At 51.5% G+C, this 22,739-nt stretch overlaps 2 protein-coding genes across 5 annotated transcripts in view; both read left to right on the forward strand.

The window, feature by feature from the left end:
• Positions 1-3,924, forward strand: part of PRDM12 (PR/SET domain 12) — a 7,880-nt gene extending 3,956 nt beyond the window's left edge. The window contains exons 2-3 of the mRNA XM_081804052.1: positions 2,050-2,161; positions 3,515-3,924. Of these exons, the coding sequence (XP_081660178.1) occupies positions 2,050-2,161; positions 3,515-3,924 (522 nt within the window). The remainder of the gene's footprint in view (positions 1-2,049; positions 2,162-3,514) is intronic.
• Positions 3,925-11,195: 7,271 nt separating this feature from the next.
• EXOSC2 (exosome component 2) lies at positions 11,196-21,637 on the forward strand. 4 transcript variants are annotated; one of them, XM_081803767.1, is made up of 9 exons: positions 11,205-11,366; positions 12,875-12,976; positions 14,649-14,694; positions 15,102-15,191; positions 16,210-16,341; positions 16,743-16,811; positions 18,133-18,309; positions 18,907-19,035; positions 19,971-21,436. In XM_081803767.1, the coding sequence occupies exons 1-9, from the start codon at positions 11,245-11,247 to the stop codon at positions 20,049-20,051; spliced, it is 948 nt and encodes a 315-aa protein (XP_081659893.1). In that variant the 5' UTR covers positions 11,205-11,244; the 3' UTR covers positions 20,052-21,436. The 4 variants fall into 4 exon arrangements, with proteins under 4 accessions (XP_081659894.1, XP_081659893.1, XP_006746179.1 ...); XM_006746116.3 differs by having other exon boundaries at positions 11,206-11,366; positions 16,210-16,275; XM_081803768.1 differs by lacking the exon at positions 18,907-19,035 and having other exon boundaries at positions 11,196-11,366; positions 19,971-21,637.
• The last annotated feature ends 1,102 nt before the right edge of the window (positions 21,638-22,739 follow it).

Genomic DNA, 22,739 nt, shown 5'->3' on the forward strand with positions numbered 1-22,739 from the left:
GCTGATTGTGAAAATTGAAGCCAGGGGTCAGGACAGGGTCAGAGGTGACTTACAATCAGATTCTCAGAGTTGGGGGACCTCAGGGAGGTTCCCCCACCCCCTCACTTGAGGAGACAAGCTTAGAGAGGATAAGTGCTTGCCTCAGGTCACCCAGGCGCCCGGTGGCCGAGGGTCCATCTGCATCCTCACACAGAGAGCATCCTTCGCAACGAGTTGATCTTAAATATTTTCCTTCCGTCCTCCTCCTTCTGTCTTCTCCGTCCCCTTTCCAGCAGGGCCTCCAGCTCTGTCCCGCTGACCCCTGGGACAACGGCCATGACTGTGAATGGCCTCGAGGACTTCTGTGGTGCCAGATTCTAACCTGTCTGCTTTCTTTGAGGCACCACCTGATTTTCCTCGGGTTCTGGGACTGTACTTATTTCTTCCATATTCGAACCCTGTACCTCCGAGCTGGTACCCTCTGCCTGGCTTCCAGTCACTCACTGACCCTGAGGGCTTGAGGTGATGCCCCACGGGCCGTGGGGGCAGGCACACGGTGGCCCCAGGCTGAGTCTCAGGAGGAGGGCAGTGACTAGGCCCCCTCAAACTTTCCTTCCTTTGCCCACCCCCCCCCCGCCCCTGTCCTTTCAGGGTCAAGCAGAGCTGGCTGTGAGGGTCTGAGGGTCTTCCTGGCTTTGACCAGAGGAAGGAAGCTGTGGTACAGAAGCATCCTGCATGTGGCAGGGGTCTGCAGGCCAGAGTCAAATGGAAGGGCTGGGGCCTTCTCTGTAACCAGGGGGCCCAAAAGAGGGGGTCCTATTCTTGCATGATTTCAGATACCCCGAGATGGAATATTTGGTGCTTCAACTCCTTTGAGGCGGTTGGGGACCCATTAGGAAAACAAACCGGTTGCTGCCTGGGTGTGTCCAGCTTTCTCTGGGAAGCTCAGAGAGTGACCCCCAGGATAGATGCCAAAGCCAGCTCTATGGGGTGCAGGCTTGTCCCCTCTTTCAACTGTCTTTTTTTTTTCAAGATTTTATTTTTACATCATCTCTACACCCAGCATGGGGCTTGAACTCACAACCCCAAGATCAACAGTCGCATGCTCCACCAACTGAGCCCGCCGAGGCACCCCATCTTTCTCATTTGTCTTAGCTGGCTGGGGCCTGAAGGTTCCCCACTTGGGAGGGCTAACTGGCTTTCGCCAAAGACCTGCGGGCCCCTTGGGACATCCTGGAGTGTGGGGTTTATGGTCAGTGCCACCACAGTGCCTTCCACAGCCTCCCGGGGCTGTCATTGCAAACCCCTTCCTCCCCGTGGCCTTCACCATTTCCCTGGTGCAGGTCCTCCCCTGCGATTAGCAGAGAACTGTCACCGTCTGTGGAGTTCTCTCCTGTAGAAATGGATTTTGTTTCAGGCTGTGTGCCCCAGTATTTCCTGAGGTGGAGGGGTTCCTCAATCCGAATGCTTCTTTTTTAGCATTTGCCGTGTGCACGGAGTCACACAGCCCGTGATCGGGAGAGAGGTACATGTGGCGTGGTGCTGCCTTGTGGGCGTTTTGCGTGAGAGATGTTTCCAGAACATTATCAGAGAGGATGTAACCAAGTGCCATAGGGTGCCCTGCAGCCCACGATCCTTGGCTCAGCCCTGCAGACTGGAGGGCTGGCTGATTCTGGTTCCCCTCAGTAAGAAAGGAAAAGTTTTCTAGCTTTCCTTCTTCTGTTAGTCAGCTTGCTGTAAGCCTTCCATTCTGTTGCTATCAGTCTGGGAACTCTTACATGGCTGGGCGGCTGCTCTGTTCCCAGCCCCAGAGCTAGGACAGAAACAGCGAGAAGGCCTGGCCTGGGAGGGGGAAAGAGGGGGTGGGGGCAGAGCAACCCAGGGCCTTCTGTGTTTATGCAGCTTGCTAGCGATGGCTGGTGTGGCTTTCTCTGGGCTGAGACTGGACTCCCGTCTCCATGGCAGGTGCAGGACAGCTTCCTCCTGGCTGCAGGGGGACGTGCGGAGACCCTGATTCCCACCCCTGGGGACTGCTGCCTCCCTGATCTCATCTTGCTTTCTCCCCTGTAGATGATCCCTCCTGACCAGGAGCTGCTGGTGTGGTATGGAAACTCACACAACACCTTCCTGGGGATCCCTGGTGTGCCTGGGCTAGAGGAGGAGCAGAAGAAGAACAAGCATGGTAGGTAGTCTCCGTGAGGCCACAATGACAAGGGACCCCTGGAACCCAGAATGAGAGAGTGAGAGTGTGCCTGTGTGCACCGGTGTGTGGCAGGGAGGTTACTGGTCTCCAGGGACCCGGGTTCAATCTCCAGCAGTATCGAGCCCATGAGGCTACTGGCTCAAGCAGGCCAATGCCCTCAGAGCCATCACCACAGTCCGGACACGAATGGCACTGTTTTCTGGACAAAATAAATTGTCTGGGGGCAGGCTGGGTTGGGGGGGGTACGCAGGATACCAGAGAGGCAGAGGGTGGAGCAGAAGGAGCAAGGGGCCGGGCAGCAGGAGCCTGGATTGAGTTCCAGTTCTGCTGTACAATCTTGGGAAGGGCTCTGTGCCTCAGTTTCTCCATCTGTAAAGGCAAGAGGTTGGGCCAGATGATTTTTAAACCCCCTTCCAGCTCTGACAATGTACATTTCCCTCTGTCCCTGGTGGAGGTGCTTGGTATTAACCTGTTGAATGAAGGTGGGGTGGAGTGTACTCGTGTGTGTGTGTTGTGGGGGACACTGGTCAACACAATACACACTGTTTGCTCAAGACCTATTTCATGGCAAGTATTGCACTAAACCTTTTACAGCTATCACCCCACTTGGGTCCTCATAAAACCCTTGTGAAATTTGGTTCGAGGAAGAACCTGAGGCTCATGAACTACTGTTTATCCAGCCCTTGCCCTGCAGCTAATGTTTCACAAACAGTAATTTCTCTGATTCTTACAAGAAGCAGGCTTATGGGGGTGATGCTATTATTATCTCCATCTCAGCAATGAGAAAGGTGAGGCTCAGTTCCCGGGTACATAGTAGGGCACTCAGTAAATATTTGTGGGATGAATAAATGAAAGGATTTTTTTGGGGGGGTGGGGAGCCTTTTATGGAAGGCTACCATTTACAGAAGGCTACTTTGAGTCAGGTACTTCTCGTATACAGGCTAAGGGAGGTAAAGTGCAGCTTTTTATGATCACCTCGTGATGTTCTGCACAGCCTCGTGATGTTCTGCACAGCCCCGTGAGGTCGTAGTAGGTCCCCATTTTACAGATGAGGACGTTGAGGTTTGGAGGCGAAGTCACTAAGTCCCTGAGGTCTCACAGCACGGTCTGGAGTCCAGCTCCTATTTGACCCCAAGCCAGCTTCCTCGATGCCTCTCTCATCCCTCTGGCAGCGCCGCCAACCCGTCTGCTCAGACCCGCACCCCCCACCCCCGTCGATCCGAGGCGGGCTGGGCGGGCCGGGCCCCGGCGGCGGCGCGGGGTCGTAACGAGGCTGCTCTCTCTCCCCCCCTCCCCGCCTGCCCCCCCCCCCGGCCCCGCCCGCGCGGCCAGAGGACTTCCACCCCGCGGACTCGGCGGCGGGCACCGCGGGCCGCATGCGCTGCGTCATCTGCCACCGCGGCTTCAACTCGCGCAGCAACCTGCGCTCGCACATGCGCATCCACACGCTGGACAAGCCCTTCGTGTGCCGCTTCTGCAACCGCCGCTTCAGCCAGTCGTCCACGCTGCGCAACCACGTGCGCCTGCACACGGGCGAGCGCCCCTACAAGTGCCAGGTGTGCCAGAGCGCCTACTCGCAGCTGGCCGGCCTGCGCGCCCACCAGAAGAGCGCGCGCCACCGGCCGCCCAGCGCCGCGCTGCAGGCGCACTCGCCCGCGCTGCCCGCGCCGCACGCGCCCGCGCTCGCCGCCGCCGCCGCCGCCGCCGCCGCCGCGCACCACCTGCCGGCCATGGTGCTGTGAGCGCCGCGCCCGCGCCCGCCGCGCCCGCGCGCCCCGCCTCCTCGCGCCCGCGCGCCCCGCCTCCCGCCTCCGGCCCGCGGGCGGGGGCCTGGGCTGCTCTCTCCTCACGCGACCGCCCCCACCCCCCCGGCGGCAGACGGCCCGGCGCCCGGCGCTGTAGGTGCGCCCCACAAGTGAACCCCTAGGCATACAGTCTTCGCTCCATCTCGCAGGTGAGGACACCGAAGGGCAGCGTCCCTTTGCAGGCCACCCAGCTGGTGCGGCTGCTCGGCCGCCTCCTCCTCGGGGGTCCCCACGCCCGGCGTCGGGGGCGCTCTGGCACACCTGTCGAGCAGGCCGCCGGGGCTGGCATCCCTCGGGGGTGGCAGGGCCTCAGCGGGGGCGGGGAGCCTGGGGGCGGGGGGCGGGCCGGTGTGCGCACGGCCCCTCCGGCCGCCTCTTGGGACTGGTGCCCCGCGGTGTCGGGAGTCACGGACTTGATCTTGAGAGTTGGGGGCTGGCGGGGCTCTGGGGCAGCCAGGAGAGACCCGAGACCTGCTCTTCCCTGGCAGGCGGGCCCTTCTCTCCTTCTGGCCACCTTACCCCCAAAGCCGGCTCCCGGGCAGGGACGAGGCACGAACACTGTGCAGTGTGCCGGGCAGGCTGAGCGCGAGGGCCAACGGAAATCCACTGGGGTACCCGGGCAAGGCCCTGCTCCTCTTAGGGCCTCAGTTTCCCCTTTCCCCATCCGTAAAATGAGAAAGGTGGAGCCATGCCTCCTCCTCTTCATCTGACTTCTCGCTTAAGGAGAAGCTTCCCTTCCCCTCCTGGCCACACTCCTGCGGGAGGAGGGCAAGACTGGCTTCTCCACGGGGAAAGCACTTCCAAGCAGTGCGGGATCCTGGGGGGGGGGGGGGGGGGGGGGGCCCCCCCCCGGTCCGCCCCGCCCACCCACTCCCTCCCTTGCCTCCTCCCAAGTCTCCCCAAACTCTGGCGGTGGGCGCCCTCTGGTGTCGCCTGTCCCACCTTGCAGTCATGTACCAGAATTCCCGTAAGGCGTTTTGTAAAATAAAGAAACTATAATAATAATGAAAAGTATAAAATGTATAGAGTTTTCAAGAAACTGTGTTTTACTTCCAGAAAATGGTCACTTTAACTTTGTAAATATTTATCTAAAATGATATTTACGAAACTGTGATATATATTATTTGATTGTATATGTACAACTGTAAATACATTTGTACCTCTCTTGTATTCTAAAATAAAAATTACTTGGATCATTTATCACTTAGCATGTGAAGGGGTCGACACATTTATCTGCATGAAAAGGAAATATGAAAAGTGCCTAGAAACTGGAGAGGGGTTGGGCAGAGTTGTTTCACTGCTTTTGAAAGTCACCATTGTGCCCTCCCTGAGGAAAATTCTCCGTCACAACTGGGATGTCAGCTCCTAAAGAGATGGCCACAGTGCAAAGCAACCGGAAATCTTTGAAGGGGTTGGGCATATTCTTCATGCTTCCAGCTGGACTCTCAAATCCTGGTGTCCCACTTTGTTACTTCCCCCAAATCTTTACTTACTTTTTTTTTTCTTTTTTCTTTTTCATGAACAATTTAAGAGAACTCAAGCAGCCCGTGGGGTGGACCAGGATGGCCACTAAGTGCCCTCCCAATGCCTAGAATTTCCAAATGCTCTGGGTCCCCATTTCCAGAGCGTCCCCAAGGAAGAGGAAAGAGGAGGAAGGCCTTCAATGCAGGGCCAGGCCCTGGCTGTCCTACCCAGTGCCTCCTGGCCAGGAGGAGGTGTGCACACTGGGGAGTGTGAGTTCACACCTGTACCCCAGCACGTGCTAGTTGGGAGGGTCGCCTTTCCAACCCACTGGCATCGTACAGGCACACCTCTGTGCATCCTCATTTAGCCGTGTGTGTGGACACGAGCTCACACATGCACACACGAAGACACTTGAACTCACACTTTTATAAAGGCCATCCCCATTTGGAGCTTCAGGTGCTCCCGAAGACCCCCATACTTTGGGGACTGGTCTTGTACCCCGGCAGATGGGGGCACAGGTAGAGATGTACACTTGATGTGTTCATTTGCAAGGCCCATCTGGGGTTTCCTCCCTAGGGTAAGCAGGGTAAGTCACCCTTGTTACTCCTCCTCCCCCTGTCTCCAACCTCGCCTCTCCTTTGAAACCTCACCACTAGGCTTCTGATGCCTCCAGGGGCCCCCGGTATTACCTTCCCCCCATTGCAGGCCCCACAGGAGGCCTCTTGTTTCCATAAACAAAGCTGAATCTCCTTTCTCCTGGATGCTGACCAGTAGAGTTAAACACCCTCCTGACCCACATGCCGTGCCTCCAGAGAGTAATGCTGGCTTCCTTCAGGAGTCAGACTTCAGAGAAGTCAGTAGGGCCCTTGATCAAAAATCTACATGGCTCTCCGTAGTTAATTCCATTCTGTGAAGTCCCCGCTACTGAGCGCAGGGTCCACAGCCCGGGCTCCAGAACCCACCTGGTGGCAGCAGGCTGTAATTGCAGGCTAAGGTGCATTTGCTATGCCTGCTGCAGACCTACACAAGTGTGCGGGCGCTGGAGATCCAAGGATGAGCAGAGAGGAATGGGGGTCCTGAAGAATTGCACGCTGCTGGGAGGCCTGATACCAAAGGCCTGAGCTCTCACCGTGCTTGCATTCCCAGCAGACGCCTCAGGCCCCTTTCCACGGAGTGCACCCCCCCCTCCTCCCCACAAAGGCATGCAAACACCACAGCAGTTTCTGGCCTTAGGGATTTAAATGCATTTATTCTGGGAATCCTCCCCACAAGCCCATGAAGCTGATGCTCTTTTTTCCTCCCTGATGCACTATTAATATCCATTTGAAGTAGAAGAAAACTGAGCTAGAGAGCAAATCATTTGCCCATGTCACCCAGCCACGAGTAGCAGAGCCGTTTTCGCCATGGCCGCTGACCCTAGAAGCCATGCTTACGACCAGTAGGCCAACCACATCCCAGTCAACCCACAGAGTCAGGGCTTTCTGCATATCCCACAGGAATGCAGTGCGGACCGGCACCGTATATAGACCTTGTATTCTTCAGCCTTGCAAAACTCGCTTACTCATTCTAGAAGCTTTTTTGGAGATTCCTTAGGACTTCGATGTACACGATCATGTTGTCTATGAATAGAGACAGTTTTACTTCTTCCTTTCCAATCAAGATGCCTTTTCTTTCTTTTTCTCATCTTATTGCGTGGTTCAGGAACTCCAGGAGTGGAGGATTCTAGATAGAGGCCACTGGGTCTGGGTTTGAAACCCTGCCCCGCCCTTCACCCGCTGTGTGACCTGAGGCAAGTCAATTAGCGGCTCTGTGCTTCAGTTTCCTCAAATGGAAAAGAATGTTGTGAGGATAAAGTGGGATAATGTATATAAACAAATAAAGCATGTGGCGTGGTGCCTGGCACAAAGTTAAGTGTTCAATAAATGGAAGCTCTTGTTAATGCAGGGATGCCTTTGGTGGGTGAGAAGGGTTGTAGCTTCTTTTGCCACCCACCCCACTGGGCATTCCCCCAGAGGGCATCTGAGGCAGCTGTCCACCCCCCTCTTCTCCTACCCTTTGCTGTGTCCATTATCCTTGGATCTCTTGAAATGGAGGAACAGATATCCCAAACTTTCAGCTTCCTTCCCACCTCAGAGCTGGCCTACTGGGATGTATGTCTGTGGCTAGTGGGGCAAGTTCTGGATGGTGGCTGATTAGCACCCTTGCCAACTGCTTCTGCAACGTGGCTGCCTCGTCGAAATCAGACATCTTGCATGTTAGTGCAGGGCTTCAAAGACAAGTGCTCCAAGAACCTGTCCCTGCTTATCTGGTACCTGGCCCAGGCGGGATTAGGGCAGGTGGAGCGTGGCCCAGAGTGAGCCCCCTACAGGAGGGCCGGTTATTTACTATCTCTAGGGAATGGCTAACCCTGGAAGGGGCCTCAGTTCCAAGCACTGAGACACAATGAACAAAAAGCATAAAGCCCCCGGTTCTTGGAGTACTCGTGTTCTAGTGGAGGAAGTCCGCAATAAATAAGCAAACACACAAGAACATTCAGTGACAAGAAAGGAGACAAGATCAAGTGATAAAAAAAGGGACCGAGGATTATTCCGGAAAAGGTGGTCAGGGAAGGCTTCTCTGAGGAGGTGATAGTTGAGCTGAGGTCTGTGTGAGAAGCAGCCAGCCCCACCAAGACCTAGGGGAAGAGAATTCCATGCCAAGAGCGCCCCAAGTGCCCTGATCTTGGGGTGGCGACCAGAGCGGTGTGTATGGAACGCAGGTGAGACCAGCGCATCTGGCTGCAGTGGAAGGAGTAACGGGTTGGGTTAGGAGGAGAGCGAGCTCAGAGACAGGGCCAGGCAAAGACGAGTTTGGATTTTATTCTTGGTGTAAAGGGAAGCTGCCAGAAGTGTTCTAAGCCAGGAAGTGGTTTAACCTGATGTGTTTTTTAAAAGCTCACTCTGGCTGCTCTATGGAGATTGGATGGTAGGAGGGGCAAATGTAGAACCAGCCTGGAGGTGGTGCCCAGGTGAGACATGACTGAGTGGCCTGAGGAAAGTGCACAGATGGGAGGTAGATGGATGTGGGGGGAACTGATGAATGTTAGACCTGAGAGGCCATTAAAATCACTGAGGGAGTTAAACACATGCTCACAGGCTTCCAAGACCCCACCTTTGTAGCACCTCAATGCCCAAGTTTGGGCTCAGGAATCCATATTCCTTTTTTCTTTTTTAAGATTTTATTTATTTATTTGACAGACAAAGAGAAGGAGAGAGAGAGCACACAAGCAGGGGGAGCGGCAGGCAGAGGGAGAGGGAGAGGGAGAAGCAGGCTTTCTGCAAAGCAGGGAGCCCAATTCGGGGCTCGATCCCAGGACCCCAGGGTTCATGACCTGAGCCTAAGGCAGACGCTTAACCAACTGAGCCAGCCAGGCGCCCTGAGGCATCCATATTCCTAATAAGCCCCTCTGGGATGCGCACTGTTCCCGGGTGCCCGGTTGCCCGGTGTGGTATGAAGAAGCAAGTCTGTTGCACAGAGAGGAGCTCTGGTGGGGAGTCTGGAGTCTTGGGTGCCAGTCCCAATTGCAGGTCTGTTATTGTGGGATTCAGAGACCCCAAGGGACCGTCAGGAATAGCAATTCTTACCTCCAAGATGGGCCAAGTGTGAGGAATAAGTAGCATGTGTTTGTAAAGCATTCAGCAAAGGACAAGGCCCTGGAGAAGGGTTCGGTAAATGGTGCAGGCTTTGGGGTAAAGCAGGTGCAGTGGGAAGGAACATTGGCCCTGCCACCAAGCACTCTGTGAATATTAGTCCCTTTTGGCCCTTAGTTGCTTCCGCTATTAAAAAACGTATCTGCAGTGGACTGAATGTGTCCCTCCTAAATTCATGTGTTGAAATCCTAACCCCCAAGTTAATGGTATGAGGAGGTGGGACCTTTGGGAGGTGATTAGTTCACCAGGGTGGAGCCCTTGTAAATTGGATTAGTGCCTTATAAAAGACACCCCAGAGACTCCCCTCACCCCTTCTGGGCCATACGAGGAAACAGCGAGAAGTCAGTTGTCTGTGAACCAGGAAGCCAGCTCTCAACAGGCACTGAATCCGACACTATACTTAGACAGTGTTCATAATCCCAATGCTGTGACAGGCCCGGTAAATGTGGATCGCTTCTCCGCCTTTTGGCTAAGATCAAGTGTAGGCTCGTAAATGTGGCTTCTGCAAGAATGGGAGGGGCGGAGGTTTTGTCCGTCCCTTCTGGGATGAAAATGGATGATGTCAAGAGTACCCTACTCTTGGTCTAGGGGCCCTCCCAGGCCTAGCTCCCTAGCCGGCTGGGCTACCCTGGCTCAAAGGACACCACTGCCCTCTTATGGCGGAGGCCAGACTCAACTCACACTTTTGTAGCTCTATCACCTCCTCCACGCAGGAGGGCCATTGTCTGACCTTCGGATTGCCCCATGGAGCCCTAGAATTTATATCCTTGACTGCCTTGCAGGATTGGCTTTCTTGACAGATGTAGTTGTGAGCTTTGCTTAAAAAGAAATGTTGTCCTTTTGGAGGTTTAGCAAACAACTGATCTGATGGATCTTTAGGAGGCAGTGGACCTGATTTACTGAGCGTAGTGTGTGAGGCTGATGCAAGTTATGTAATCCTCTTTAGGGTCCCTGTGCATAATCATCAGCTCCAATTCCCTGAGGTTGAAACACAGTTTGTTGTGGATGCTATAAATCACGCAGGGCAAGGGGGAGGGAGAGGGTAGTGGGAGACAGGGAGAAGGGAGGAGGGAAATGCTCCTATTAAATAGGATGTGGAGGGGGCACCTGGGTGGCTCAGTCGGTTAAGCGTCTGCCTTCGGCTCAGGTCATGATCTTGGGGTCCTGGGATTGCGCCCCACATCAGGCTTTCGGCTCAGCGGTGTGTCTGCTTCTCCCTCTCCCTCTGTGATCTCTCTCGCTTTTGCTCTCTCTCAGATAAATAAATAAAATATTTTTAAAAAGTAAACTGGACATGGGGATAAAGCCACATATACATCTGTCTGTCCACCATTGAATCCTTAGAACAGCTCCTGGCACACAGAGAGTGCTCAATTTGTTGTATGAGTAAATATAAGCCCATATCTTTGTATTATGTGTGCACCTGCCCTCCCTACAAAATAGGCCTGCTTTGCAAGGTTTGCATATTCTCTTAGGCAGCTTTATTTTTAAGTTAGAGTAAATCAGCTCATTCAAAAGAAGTTATTAAGAAAACACAGAATCAGCACCTGGAACACTGTTTGGGGGTAGAGGTGGTTGGTTGGTACTGAGCCAGCGCCCACGAGGAGGCAGTAAAGTAGAATCCTGGGGCTACCAGGAACAGTACGAAAAGGGCCTCTTTTTTCTTTCCAACTAGTGTCTTCTGTAGATCCCACCTCCCCAACCTCCTGAGCTCTCTCATACCAAAGAATCACATTTTAGCAACCTAGAGTTGGAAGGAAACTCATAGGCCCATTTCTCAATGATCTCTGACTCTGGTTAACCATAAATGGGATGATGATTACGAGATATTTTTGGTAAAAAATCAAACGCCATGCCACCTGAGATCTCATTATTTCACAGGTACGGCCTTACCAATAGTAAAAATGGCAACTTGGCTCCCTCATTCCCTTCATGTTAGCCAAATGGTTGCCAGTAGTCAACATGGCCGCCAGACTGTGCGTTCCCATTGGCGACTGCTCTGAGGCCCGCCCTGCCCCGCCCCTCCGTGCGAAGGCCGGGAACTGCCGAGACGGATGTCGCGGTTCCCGGCCGGACTGCGCCTGCGCCATTCTTTGGCGCCAAGATGGCGATGGAGATGAGGCTTCCCGTGGCTCGCAAGCCTCTTAGCGAGAGCGTGGGCCGCGATACTAAAAAACATCTGGTGGTTCCGGGGGACACGATCACCACGGACACGGGATTCATGCGGTACGTGGGGACCTGGGGACTCGGGGCCCCAAAGGGCGGCTGCTGGGCTGTGCACGTGGCCTCTGTTCCCTTGCATCTGAGTACCCGCGGGACGCAGGGCACAGCTGAGCATCCCAGCTCCCTTGTTTCCGAGTCCTCGGGCTTCTTATTCTATGCACCTTGTGTGTCCCCGTCTGCGTTTGCCTCAGTCCCTGGAAACCCTTCTCTCCTAACCTCTGGTGTCAACGACTCCTGGGTTCTCTGCCTCGGGCCCTGATCTCTGAGCCTTCCTCGCCTTCTTCGTTGGAGACCTGCAACACTGGGGAGGGTTAGGAGCAGGGGCCTCTTTCCAGTTTTCAGATGAGGGGACAGTGGGCATTCCTGACGTGGCCTCTTCTCTCGGCGACATCTCTTAGCCAGGTGCTCGGTTTTGAAATCAGTAATTGTTTGGGCTTAGGGCATACACAATATATTGTGCTACATGCACCCAAATCTACATTTTGAATCCGAAGGCAGTACAATACGTGTAGTTAAGAGAGCAGACTCTTGAGCCAGACAGTTGGGGTTTCAGCCCTGCACCATCACAGATTATAAGTTGTATTTCCTCTCCAAGGTCAGTTTTCTTATCTGTTAGATAGTGATAATAACAGTAACTATTTGGTAGGGAAATGAGAATTAAATGAGGATATAATTAAGAAAAGAAGCGGGGTGCCTGGGTGGCTCACTCGGTTAAGCGTCTGACTCCTGATTATAGCTCAGGTGTGATCTCAGGGTCCTGCGATCCAGCCCATGCAACACCCCCCCCCAGGCTTCACGCTGGGTGTGGAGCCTGCTTGGGATTTTCTCCCTCTCTGCCTCTCCCCCTCCTCTTTCTTTCTCAAAAAAAAAAAAAGAAGAAGAAGAAAAGAAGCAAAACTCACCATTGTATCACTATCGTAGATAAACACTAGTAGTATTTCAGCCTTTTGGTGGTGGCGGTACAGCATTTATAATATTGCTCTTTAACGTTTTAGTTTGAGGTTATTGGATCCGAAGGAATCTTAAAGTGTCAGTCCTTCATGAATTCAGGATATATTTGTATTACGTGCGGTTGGAGTACAGCTGTGATCAAAGTAAACATCTGGAAATCTCTGTCGCGGTGGAGTTTATATTTTGACAGAGACAGACAGATAATAAACAATAAGCACAACAAACAAGTTAGTATGTTTGGTGATAAATTCAGTGGGGAAAATGCAAAGTTGAGCAGGGTAAGTGGAATGTGGTTGGGAATATGGTGGGGGTGGTGGCAGCAGGATGGGTGACTGTTTTAAATGGGGTAATCAAGGTAGGCCTGATGGAGAAAGTGACATTTGAGTAGACTTGAGTAAGACAAGGGGAGATGTCTATGCAGCTCTCTCAAGGAGTGTTCGGGGCACAGAGAAAAGCCAGGCTTTAAAGTAGGAGGAGCCTGTTAGGAATATATTGTTCTTGAAGGGAGAGGTCATCTCAAGAGTTACCCTTGTATCCTTTGTATCCTACTCTTAAAACAGGGGCCATGGAACTTACATGGGGGAAGAGAAGCTCATTGCATCTGTGGCTGGCTCAGTGGAGAGGGTAAACAAGTTGATCTGTGTGAAAGCTTTGAAAACCAGGTGAGAACAAAAGGTGTGTATTCTCTTGTGTCATTCATGTTATACAGCCAGGAACATACCCCCCCCCCGCCCCCCGCCTGCTTTATCATTCAGTAGGTCTGCGATTTTGAACATGACTATAGAAAGGATGTAGGTGACTATAGGTAAGTGTGGGCTTCAAAGGTTTCCTCACATTACTCGATCTCTCCAAACTTTGGCCACCTCCTCTGCAAAATGAGGGTAATAGCATGATCCATCTTGTAGGATTTTTGTTAGAATTCATTGAAACGGGACATGTAAAGTACTTAGCACAGGGCCTGCTACCTAGAAGAGCTCAGTAAAGGTTAGCCCCAGAAAGGAAGCCGGTGGGGCTGGAATGGAGTGAGCAAGGGGGAGTGTAGGGGCAGATGCAGACAGAGCCGAGGTGGGCAGCCTGCCTTGATAAGCATTTTGTCTTCCACTTTATGTAGTCTAGGCCACCCCTGGAAGGGGTGGAGCAGAGGAGGGACATGATCTGACTTCTGTCTTAATATCACCGGCTGCTGGGAGGGATTGAGGGGGAACAGGGGCAGGCTTAGGGAGACTTCATGGACTGTTTTCATCATCTAAAATAATGGTGGCTTGGACTAAGGGAGCAGTAGAAGTGGGGAGTAATGGCTGATTCTGCATACATTTTGTGTTCTGAGTTTTTTGTTTTGTTTTGTTTTTCACTTAAGGGTATTGGATTTTGTATTCTTTGGGCTTTTCCATATATAGGACCATGTCTGTGAATCGAGGTAGTTTTACTTTTTCCTTTCCCAATTTGGATGCCTTTTTTTTCTGTGTATATTTTGAAGGTAGAGCCAGTAGGATCAGCTGCTGGACTTGTCCTGGAGTGAGAGAGAGAGAGAAATCAAGCGTTCCTCCAAGGACTCCCAAGATTTTTGGCTTGAGCAACTGGAGGAATGGTGTTGCCATTTACTGAGACCCTGCTGGCTGGGAGAGGACCAGTTTGTGATGGGGGCTGGGGAGGGAGCTGCTGGAAAGCTTTTCTTTAGGTTGGTGACATTTGGAAATGCCTAATAGTCATGTAAATAGAGATGCTAGGTAGCCAGCAGTTGACTAGAGTCTGGAATTCAGGGGAATGGCATAGTCATCAGTGGTATTTAAAGCCATTAGATTGGATGAGCTCAGCAAGAGGTGAGTGTGGGCTGACGGAGAAGAGGTCCACGGCTGGAGCCTTCAGCATGGAAGACATAATGATTAGAATTGGGATAAGGAACTAGCACAGGGGCCGGAGCTGAGCTCCCTGTGGGTGGGGGAGACTGTGAGTGGACTGGATTGAGTGGGGTCCTGTCTCAGTCTCCTCTTCCTCCTCCTCTGCTGATGCAGAAGCCATCTGTGTTCCAGATCCCCCCGGGAAATATTCCATGGTTATCAGTGTCATGCAATTAACAAAACAGGGGTTTCAGGCTTAAGGAACTACTTGGAATAAATGGTTTGTCCAAGAATAGTTAATGGAGACTTTATACACGTAGGAATGTTTGAAGTTCTCGGTTCTTGGAAATAAGTCGGAAAAGCATAGTATGTGAATTTACCATACTTCAGCTGGGTGCCTAATCCAGGCCCTCATCCTGTTGAACTGAAATCTCCAGTGGTGCTTAGTCTTGTAATAAGGTCTGTTCACTGATGGATGATCTGTTTTATCTTTCAGATATAATGGTGAAGTAGGAGACATTGTGGTGGGGAGAATCACAGAGGTAAAGTAGATATCATGTTGGTTTTTACAAAGTAAAAGCAAGCTGGTGATTGAATGAATGGGATAGTCATTCTATCTGTAGTTATGCAAATGGGGCATTCATTGCATTTGACTCTTACGTGCCCCCCCCTTGAAGAGATTTTATTTTTTTATTTGAGAGAGCACAGGTGGGGTTGGGGAGGAGCAGAAGGAGAGGGAGAGGCAGACTCCCTGCTGAGCACGGAGCCCCCTGGGGCTTGATCCCAGGACCTGAGCCTAAGGCAGACACTTAACCGACTAAGCCACCCAGGCGCCCCTTATGTGCCCTTTGATGTAAACAGTTGGCTTGTTGTATTGGGGATTATTGGTCACTGACGATGTGAGCTCTTGCCCCTGGAGTCTGTGTCCAACTGTGAAATTTCTCTGTAGGTTCAACAGAAGAGGTGGAAGGTGGAGACCAACTCTAGGCTGGATTCGGTCTTGCTTCTGTCATCCATGAACCTTCCTGGAGGAGAGTTGGTAAGGGTCTCCATGCTGGTACTGTAGAATTTGCTAGCGAAAGTTCTGGGGTCCGTTGCACCAGTGGAGAACTCTGCTTTATGCTGAGGTTGCCTCTTTTACTCTTGTTTGTCTGCTGTGAGGTTTGCTGCTTGGATGTACACATTTTCACTTGGTCCGGGCCTCCCAACATAAGCAGCAGTTGGTATGTGATAGGATCTGGAATGGCCGTGGGGTGTGATCCCAAAAGAGAGTTGGAAGAGAAGCTCTCAGGTGCTTGGTGCTCATTTTCCTTTTCTGGGTGTATCAGCTTTGCACAGTGATGGTGTCCCTTGAAAAGTTGTGTTTAGATTAGCTTTTTGTCAATTGAATGGCATTTGGTTATTCCAGACAACTGCAATACCTAAGGGGCGGCCTTTTGTAAAATGCCGTGGTTTTTCTTCAATCCATCATGTATGTACAGAGAGGCTCAGTGCTAGGTTCTCTGGAGAATGCAAGATAAAGGAGGCTTGGCTGAGTTCCTGAAAGTGCACAGATTAGCAGGGGAAGCGAGATAACTGATCTAAATACCTGACAGTCGAAGAATAAACAAGCGTGTGATTGTACAGAAGGAGTGAGTGATTTCACTGGGAGATGCTTGTAGGAAAGGGGCGTTAGAGTGGATCCCTGAAGAATGGATGGAATTCCACAGGGAGTCTGAGACCACAGGAAATGTGTGAGTAAAGATAAGAGTCAAGCCATAGGTAGTCTGGTCCTGCTGTAGCAGGGAGGGCTGCCACGGACGGTGAGTGTGGACAAGGAGGCTGGGCACGATTGGGAGGGGTTTCAGTAGCACGTAAGGAGTTGGAAAACTATGCAGAGAAAGGAGGGGGAGAGGAGGAGCTGTGGGAAGGCCTGTACGAGGGAAAGTGGTGGTGATCGCTCTGGTATTCCTTGAGTGACACTGCTTACCTACTCGAGTGTCTGAATACTGTGGCTGGTTCCAGAGATCTTTCTGTAGGATCTGACTTAAGTCACGTCATCGCTTTGTGTATTTCAGAGGAGAAGATCTGCAGAAGACGAGCTGGCCATGAGAGGTTTCTTGCAGGAAGGGGATCTTATCAGTGTATCCTGCACCTTGGATTACAGCGTCTCTGTGCTCTATACGGAGCTGGGAAATGGGGCTTTGATCGTATGTCTCCTCCTGGAGACACGTAGTCCTGGCGGGGATCTGGATCCTAGATCAAGTGTCTCAGGCTCTGCTGCAGCCTTCCTCCATCCACTTAACCCAGCCGAACTCTCCAGCCCTTGTTCAGACCTGCTCCCTCAGTCATTTTTTGGGGTTTTGTCACTTATGGTGGCCCGTGCTTTAAGCTAGACTCCAATTTTCTTATGCAGGGAGTAGAAAAGGTGTTGTTCACATCAAGACATTCGTGAGAACCAAGGGGGAGAGGTTAGGTCGAGGTGCTGTCCTCCGGGTCTGTCAGGCTGCGAGTGGGACCGTTGGGGATGGGAGGAAAGGAGGGGGGGGGGCCAGGGCCCCAGGGAAGGTGGGTGCCGTGAGAGTGTTTGTTCCTTTATCACCCCGGCCAGGCGGAGGTGCAGGCGGTGTTCTCCGATGGGGCTGTCTCTCTGCACACGAGGAGTCTGAAATATGGCAAAGTAAGTTGGGCTCCTGCTTTTCCTGGATACAGACTGAGACTTCGAATCCATTTCTGAATCCCCAGGGCTCTCTGGAATTCGGCCCTGAAGAGCCCCAGAAGTTAAGCAGGACAGGCTGGCGTCCCCAGAGCGGCTGGTTCACGCGGTCATGGGTCAGTAGCATTGTCACCGACGACAACTCCTGTTCTCTTCTTACTGAGGAGACTGTTGTGGCAGGAGAGCTCCTGTGACCAGGGGCCCCGCGCCCTGCTGGCTCGGCTCACTCCCGGGGGCGCTACCGCTTTGTACTGGGGCCAGGCCTGAGAGGCTCTACTAGGAGCAAAGGGAGGTCATACTGAAACCCGATGGCCCTGGCTCTAGACAAATGTCCAGTCAATAAATTGGGTGTCATTACTAGGAGAAACTGGTTTGCCACTTGAGCCTCTAAATGAAATGTCACTGATTGTACGAAGTTACGTTATTGAGGCTCTTACTGTTTTAACGGTAGCATACTTTTTTTCTTTTAAAGATTCACTTATTTTAGCAAGAGAGAGTGCACATGAGCAGGGGAGGGCCGAGGGAGAGAAGCAGACTCCCCGCTGGGCGGGGAGCCCACGTGGGGCTTGATTCCACAAACCTGAGATCATGACCCGAGCCGAAACCGAAAGCCAGGGGCCCCACGCCAGCATACTTTCTCTAAAACAGATTATGATTTATTAGTCCCTGGGCTTTATCTGGCGGAACCTTCTCATTTTCTGTTCGCTTGTGGAGTGGCTTCAGTCAGCCGTGCGCGCAGCCCTGGAGCAGGGCCACAGCTACACTCTGGGTGCTGACCTTCCTGGGCCTGGTCCTGCAGACCCTCCCTCTGCGGGATGGGAATTCGGGGCTGACCCTCCCCCCCCCACCGGGGATGGGTTTGCACCCAGCTGTAGGCCACTCCCCTTGCCCAGCGGCACGCGTGTCCGGGCAGGGTAGGTGGCTGGGATCCAGGTGGAACAGAATGGTGCACCTGGGCCCACAAGAGGCTCGGGCGCATGTCCTCATTAGCGCCAGCTTGCCTGACTCTGCCAGCGCACCAGCCCCAGATTCAAATATAATGATAAGAATGGGAGAGAATGAGAGAAGAGTATTGAAAGTCACCTTCTCTTGGGGTGTGTCAACAACCTCTGCGTCCAGAAGTGTCCTCTGGGAGTAATTACCCTGTGTGTACACACAGGTGACTGTAGTCATTAACAGGAGTGGCCCCGACTCCGCTGTAATGAGGATGTGTATTCTGTGGTCTGCTTTTCACGCACTTTACTCATGACCCTCCAGTGACTTTGTTTATGCTGTATTTCTTTAGCTAGGCCAGGGGGTGTTGGTCCAGGTTTCCCCCTCCCTGGTCAAACGGCAGAAGACTCACTTCCATGATTTGCCCTGTGGGGCCTCAGTGATTCTTGGTAGCAACGGCTTCATCTGGATTTACCCCACACCCGAGCACAAAGAAGAGGACGCGGGGGGCTTCACTGCAAACCTGGAGGTGTGTAAACACCATGGCTGCTGTCGGGGCGGAGTGGCGCTCGGTCTTCGCTGTGCTTCTGGGGCGGGGGGAGCTGGCTGTTTCAGTTTTTAAAATTTTTTACTTTTTAAAGATTTATTTATCTATTTGAGAGAGCGCACGCATGAGCAGAGGCGGGAGAGGGAGAAAAGCAGACTCCACGCTGAGCGCAGAGCCCAACTCGGGGCTCGATCCCACAACCCTGAGATCATGGCCTGAGCTGAAACCAAGTCGGACGCTTAACCGACTTAGCCGCCCAGGCGCCCCAAGAGCTGTCTGGTTTTAAACCGTATGACTGCTGTAGTCTGAGGGAATTCGAGTTTCCCTTGAGGTGTCTTCATGAACATCGTCTTGCCTTCTCCTTTTCTGAAGGAAAAGGAACGGGAACTGGTTTGATCCCCGTTGGCAGGATGGCAGGTTGCAGGGTTACAGCAGCTGAGGGCCTTTCTAGTCTCCCTTGGAGTTAGCTTGATGGGCTTGGAGTCTCGGAGTGATAGGGTCCAAGTTATAAATGATTTTTGCGCTTTGCCGTGACTCTTCCCTGACTTTGGTTCTGTTTCCCTCTGCCTCCGCTGGCAGCCCGTCTCCCTCGCCGACCGAGAGGTGATCTCCCGGCTCCGGAACTGCATCGTCTCGCTGGTCACCCAGAGGATGATGCTGTATGACACTAGCATCCTGTATTGCTACGAGGCATCCCTTCCGCACCAGGTACCTGCTCCAGCCACGCCCTCGCTCTTCCTCCTTCCTCGTCCCGCTGTAAGTGGGGGGGGGGGGGGAGTGTCGTCTGCTCCAGCGCTTCCTCTGGGATCGCAAGCACATCTCCCAGCAGCTTCACATGTCCAGCAGTGGGAACGGATCTGCTGGGCAGCCCTACCGAGTGTTGGTAGAGTTTCCCCAAGATACTTGTAATATCCTCGGTGTCTAGTGTCACTTGAAGGATTTGGGGGGATGGAGGTGCTGGGGAGGACTAGTTTACAACAGCAGCTCTCTGGACTTCATCTTCCCATCCCAAATTTTAGTTTTATCTTTTTAGTGAATGCCAAGAATCAGGTCTTTGTTCCTGACAGCTGTATACGGGAGAATCTTGATCGTTCATTAAGCTAGTTCTAGCAGATTGCAATACTTAGCCTCCAATCAAGGAATATAGAGGGATGCCTGGATAGCTCAGTTGGTTGAGCTTCTGGCTCTTGATTTTGGCTCAGGTTGTGATTTTGGGATCATGGGATCGAGCCCCGTGTTGGGCTCTGTGTTCAGCGCAGAGTCTGCTTGGAATTCTCTCTCTGGCCCTTCCCCCCGCTCACGTGTTCGCTCTTGTTCTTTAAAATAAATAAATCTTAGGGGTGCCTGGGTGGCTCAGTCGTTCAGCGTCTGCCCTTGGCTCAGGTCATGATGTCAGTGTCTTGGGATTAAGCCCTGCATTGGGCTCCCTGCTCCTCCCTCTCCTGCTCCCCCCTGCTTGTGCGTGTGCGCATGCTCTCTCTCTCTCTCTGTCAAATAAATAAATACAATCTTTAAATAAATTAAATCTTAAAAATGAAAGGAATATAGAAAGTTTATGGTAACCATGCTTGGTTTCTGCGTTTGGATGTCTGCTTATGGTTGGTTTCTTTTCTGAACAAATACCTTTTTCTTTTCTTCTTTAGATCAAAGACCTCTTAAAGCCAGAAATAATGGAGGAAGTAGTTATGGAAACGCGTCAGAGGCTTTTAGAACAGGAGGGGTGAGGAGAGACATCTGAAGGACGGGACGGTGTGCACCTGACCGGAGCCGTTCTTGAAAGTGAAGAATCTGATTTGTGGTCCCATGTGTGTCTCCGTGGAGAACTGACACTCGTCACCTGACCTATATCGGGCTACCTCTGGCCCAGAGACCTGCGTTCTCCTGTTGGAGGGCAGAGCCTGGGGAAGTGCTGCTGGCGCCTCTGGTTGCCCGCAGAGACCGTGCTACGGGTAGTTTCAGGCCTTTGGTTTTTTTAATTTTTATTATTATTATCTTTCTTTTTTTTTAAGTTTCAAGACTTCAGAAGCACACAGTGTTTCAGCCAAGTGGACTCCCGTTCTGGAATAATATGGACAATCTTTTTCTTCCACTCACCATCAATTCACAATTTCACATGAAATTGCCCTTATAAAAAACACAGCCTCCCTGACCCGCAAATTGCCTGTTTTGGCCTCTGTTCCCACTTATGCAGCGCAAGTAGGATATTGAAGAATATAGTTAGTAACTTTTTTTTTTGAGAGAGAGGGAGCGTGCTTGCGCAGGGGTGGGGGAGCGTGGATCCTAAGCAGGCTCCACACCCAGCACAGAGCCAATGCAGGGCCCAGTCTCATGACATTGAGATCATGATCTGAGCTGAAACCAAGAGCCTGAACGCTTAACCCACTGAGCCACCCAGGCGCCTGTATAGTTAATAACATTAACCCAACAGTCAAATGGAAGAATAAAGTTAACCAAGCAGCCTTTGCTTGGTTGGAATCTTATTTCCCACTGCATGTTCCTTCTAGCGGTAAATGCGAGTGTCTACACCAGGCTGCTATAATCTGTCCTGCCTTTAAGGGTGATTTGTCAGAAGCGGACTTAGTGATAACAGAATGAATGTTCAGGGTGCTTCCGAGGAACACGAAAACAATAAGAGAAATGCACATGGGTAAAGAAAAGCTGTTTTCCTCCTGTCAAGTAGTAATGCATTAACTTTAGAATAATTCAGGGTTGGGACACCTGCGTGGCTCAGTCGTTAAGCGTCTGCCGTCGGCTCAGGTCAAGTCCCACATCGGGCTCCTTGGTCAGTGAGAAGCCTGCTTCTCCCACTCCCGCTGCTGCTCCCCCCTCTCCCGCTGCTGCTCCCCCTGCTTGTGCTCTCTCTCTCTGACAAATAAATAAAAATCTTTAAAAAAAATAAGTAAATAATTTAGGGTTAAAAACAGGAGATTGAAGTTCTCACTGAGGAATGCTAGAATTCCCATGCATTGGTTTTCCTAATGACTGTCTAAAAATGGTACTCTGATTCAGGTTTGGGGAAGCATTTTTTTAAAGGCAGTCTATGAAGTGCTATCTTATTTCACAATACGTGAACTATTTTTTATATATTTATAAATGTGGCTTTAACATCCCTGTTTCTGTCCCCGTGTCCTGTGTAATACTTGGGAGCAGAGTACAGTTGAAGGAGGGCTTAGCAGATATAAAATCTGATGGAGGCTTTAACTGCTCTCTGCCGGGTCATCTAGTAAAATGTAAACCTTGGACAGTTTCAGTGGTAGTGACTTTGAACACTGCATTTGACAGTTTTGAAATACAGCTTGGCTCTTCACTACTGGTATATTTCCTGTCCTTACAACATTACTCAAGAGGTATCTTACAGACAGCCGAATATTCCATAGGCTGTGGTGCAACTTTAGATTTGCTCACTTGGCATGTTTTTGGAGCACACGCTAAGGCCGGATGAGAGCAGGGAGTGCAGAGGGTGGAAGCCGAAGTCCCTGATTTGGTTTAGTTGACTGGGATCATTTGTAAGCTCTCTGAAAGTTTGTTCTTGCTTGGTCTGGTCTCCCAGGCTGCCAGCCTTCTGCTGCTCATTCAGTATGTCCTGAATGGCAATCACCTGCCCAAGGGGAATGATCCAAAGAACAGTCTGAAAGCACCTCTTGGGGATGATCTCTCCATGGCCCACTAGAGGGCGCTCTTGTCGAGTGTTAATTCCAGTGGGTGTTCTTAAAAAATGGAGTAAGGGGAAATTATTACGCTGGTGCTGAATCCCTGTAGCAACTTGTGATTGCTTTGCTCTATAAAAGTGAGGACAAAGTTAGACTGAATGAGAATATGTGAACCTAAAGGGATTTATTCAACATTTGGTAACGCTGATTTCTGACCGTCAGGCATTTGCTGAGCTCTGCATTTTAGTTTTTAAGTCCTCAAAGGTATCCTTCTACAGTGTTATACAGGAAGTAAAAGAGTATAGTGCATCTCTAGAAAATACTGTAGTCTAGGCTTGGGGTTCACCTATAATAGGATGGTGAGTGGAAAGTGGAGATTGGGGATGCACCTTTAGATCAGGTGCAGGTGGCCTCTCCACTGTCCCCTAAAGCATCATCTCAGTCTGCAGAAGACCAAACAAGACCTAGTTTGATAGTTAGCAGATAGGACCTCCACTTAGAAATGAAGAAAGTGGTTCAGAGAAAGTGACTTGATTAAGCTCCTACTGAGCTTAGCTATGAATCAGGAGTAGGCTTAAGCATTAGAGAGGTATCCTATAGCAACCCTTTAGAGAATGGGTTGGACTATTGGTGAAAGAATGTGGGTCCAGAAATTTTATTTCCAGCATTGAGACCAGTCCTTTGGGTTGTTACCATTTTGCTCATCGCTTCTCCCTCTATGTATGCTCCTTTTTATTTATTTATTTATTTATTTATTTATTT

The sequence above is a fragment of the Leptonychotes weddellii genome, chromosome 14, assembly GCF_054177405.1.
Source record: "Leptonychotes weddellii isolate Sample4059 chromosome 14, ASM5417740v2, whole genome shotgun sequence".
In the NCBI taxonomy this organism is placed as follows: Eukaryota; Metazoa; Chordata; class Mammalia; order Carnivora; family Phocidae; genus Leptonychotes; species Leptonychotes weddellii.

Excerpts from the sequence above, each read along its gene's own strand:
- EXOSC2 (XM_081803767.1), top strand. The coding sequence starts at position 11,245 with ATGGCGATGGAGATGAGGCTTCCCGTGGCTCGCAAGCCTCTTAGCGAG. Across the intron at positions 18,310-18,906 it reads GCTTCACTGCAAACCTGGAG|CCCGTCTCCCTCGCCGACCG; the intron begins GTGTGTAAACAC and ends CTCCGCTGGCAG. Across the intron at positions 19,036-19,970 it reads AGGCATCCCTTCCGCACCAG|ATCAAAGACCTCTTAAAGCC; the intron begins GTACCTGCTCCA and ends TTTCTTCTTTAG.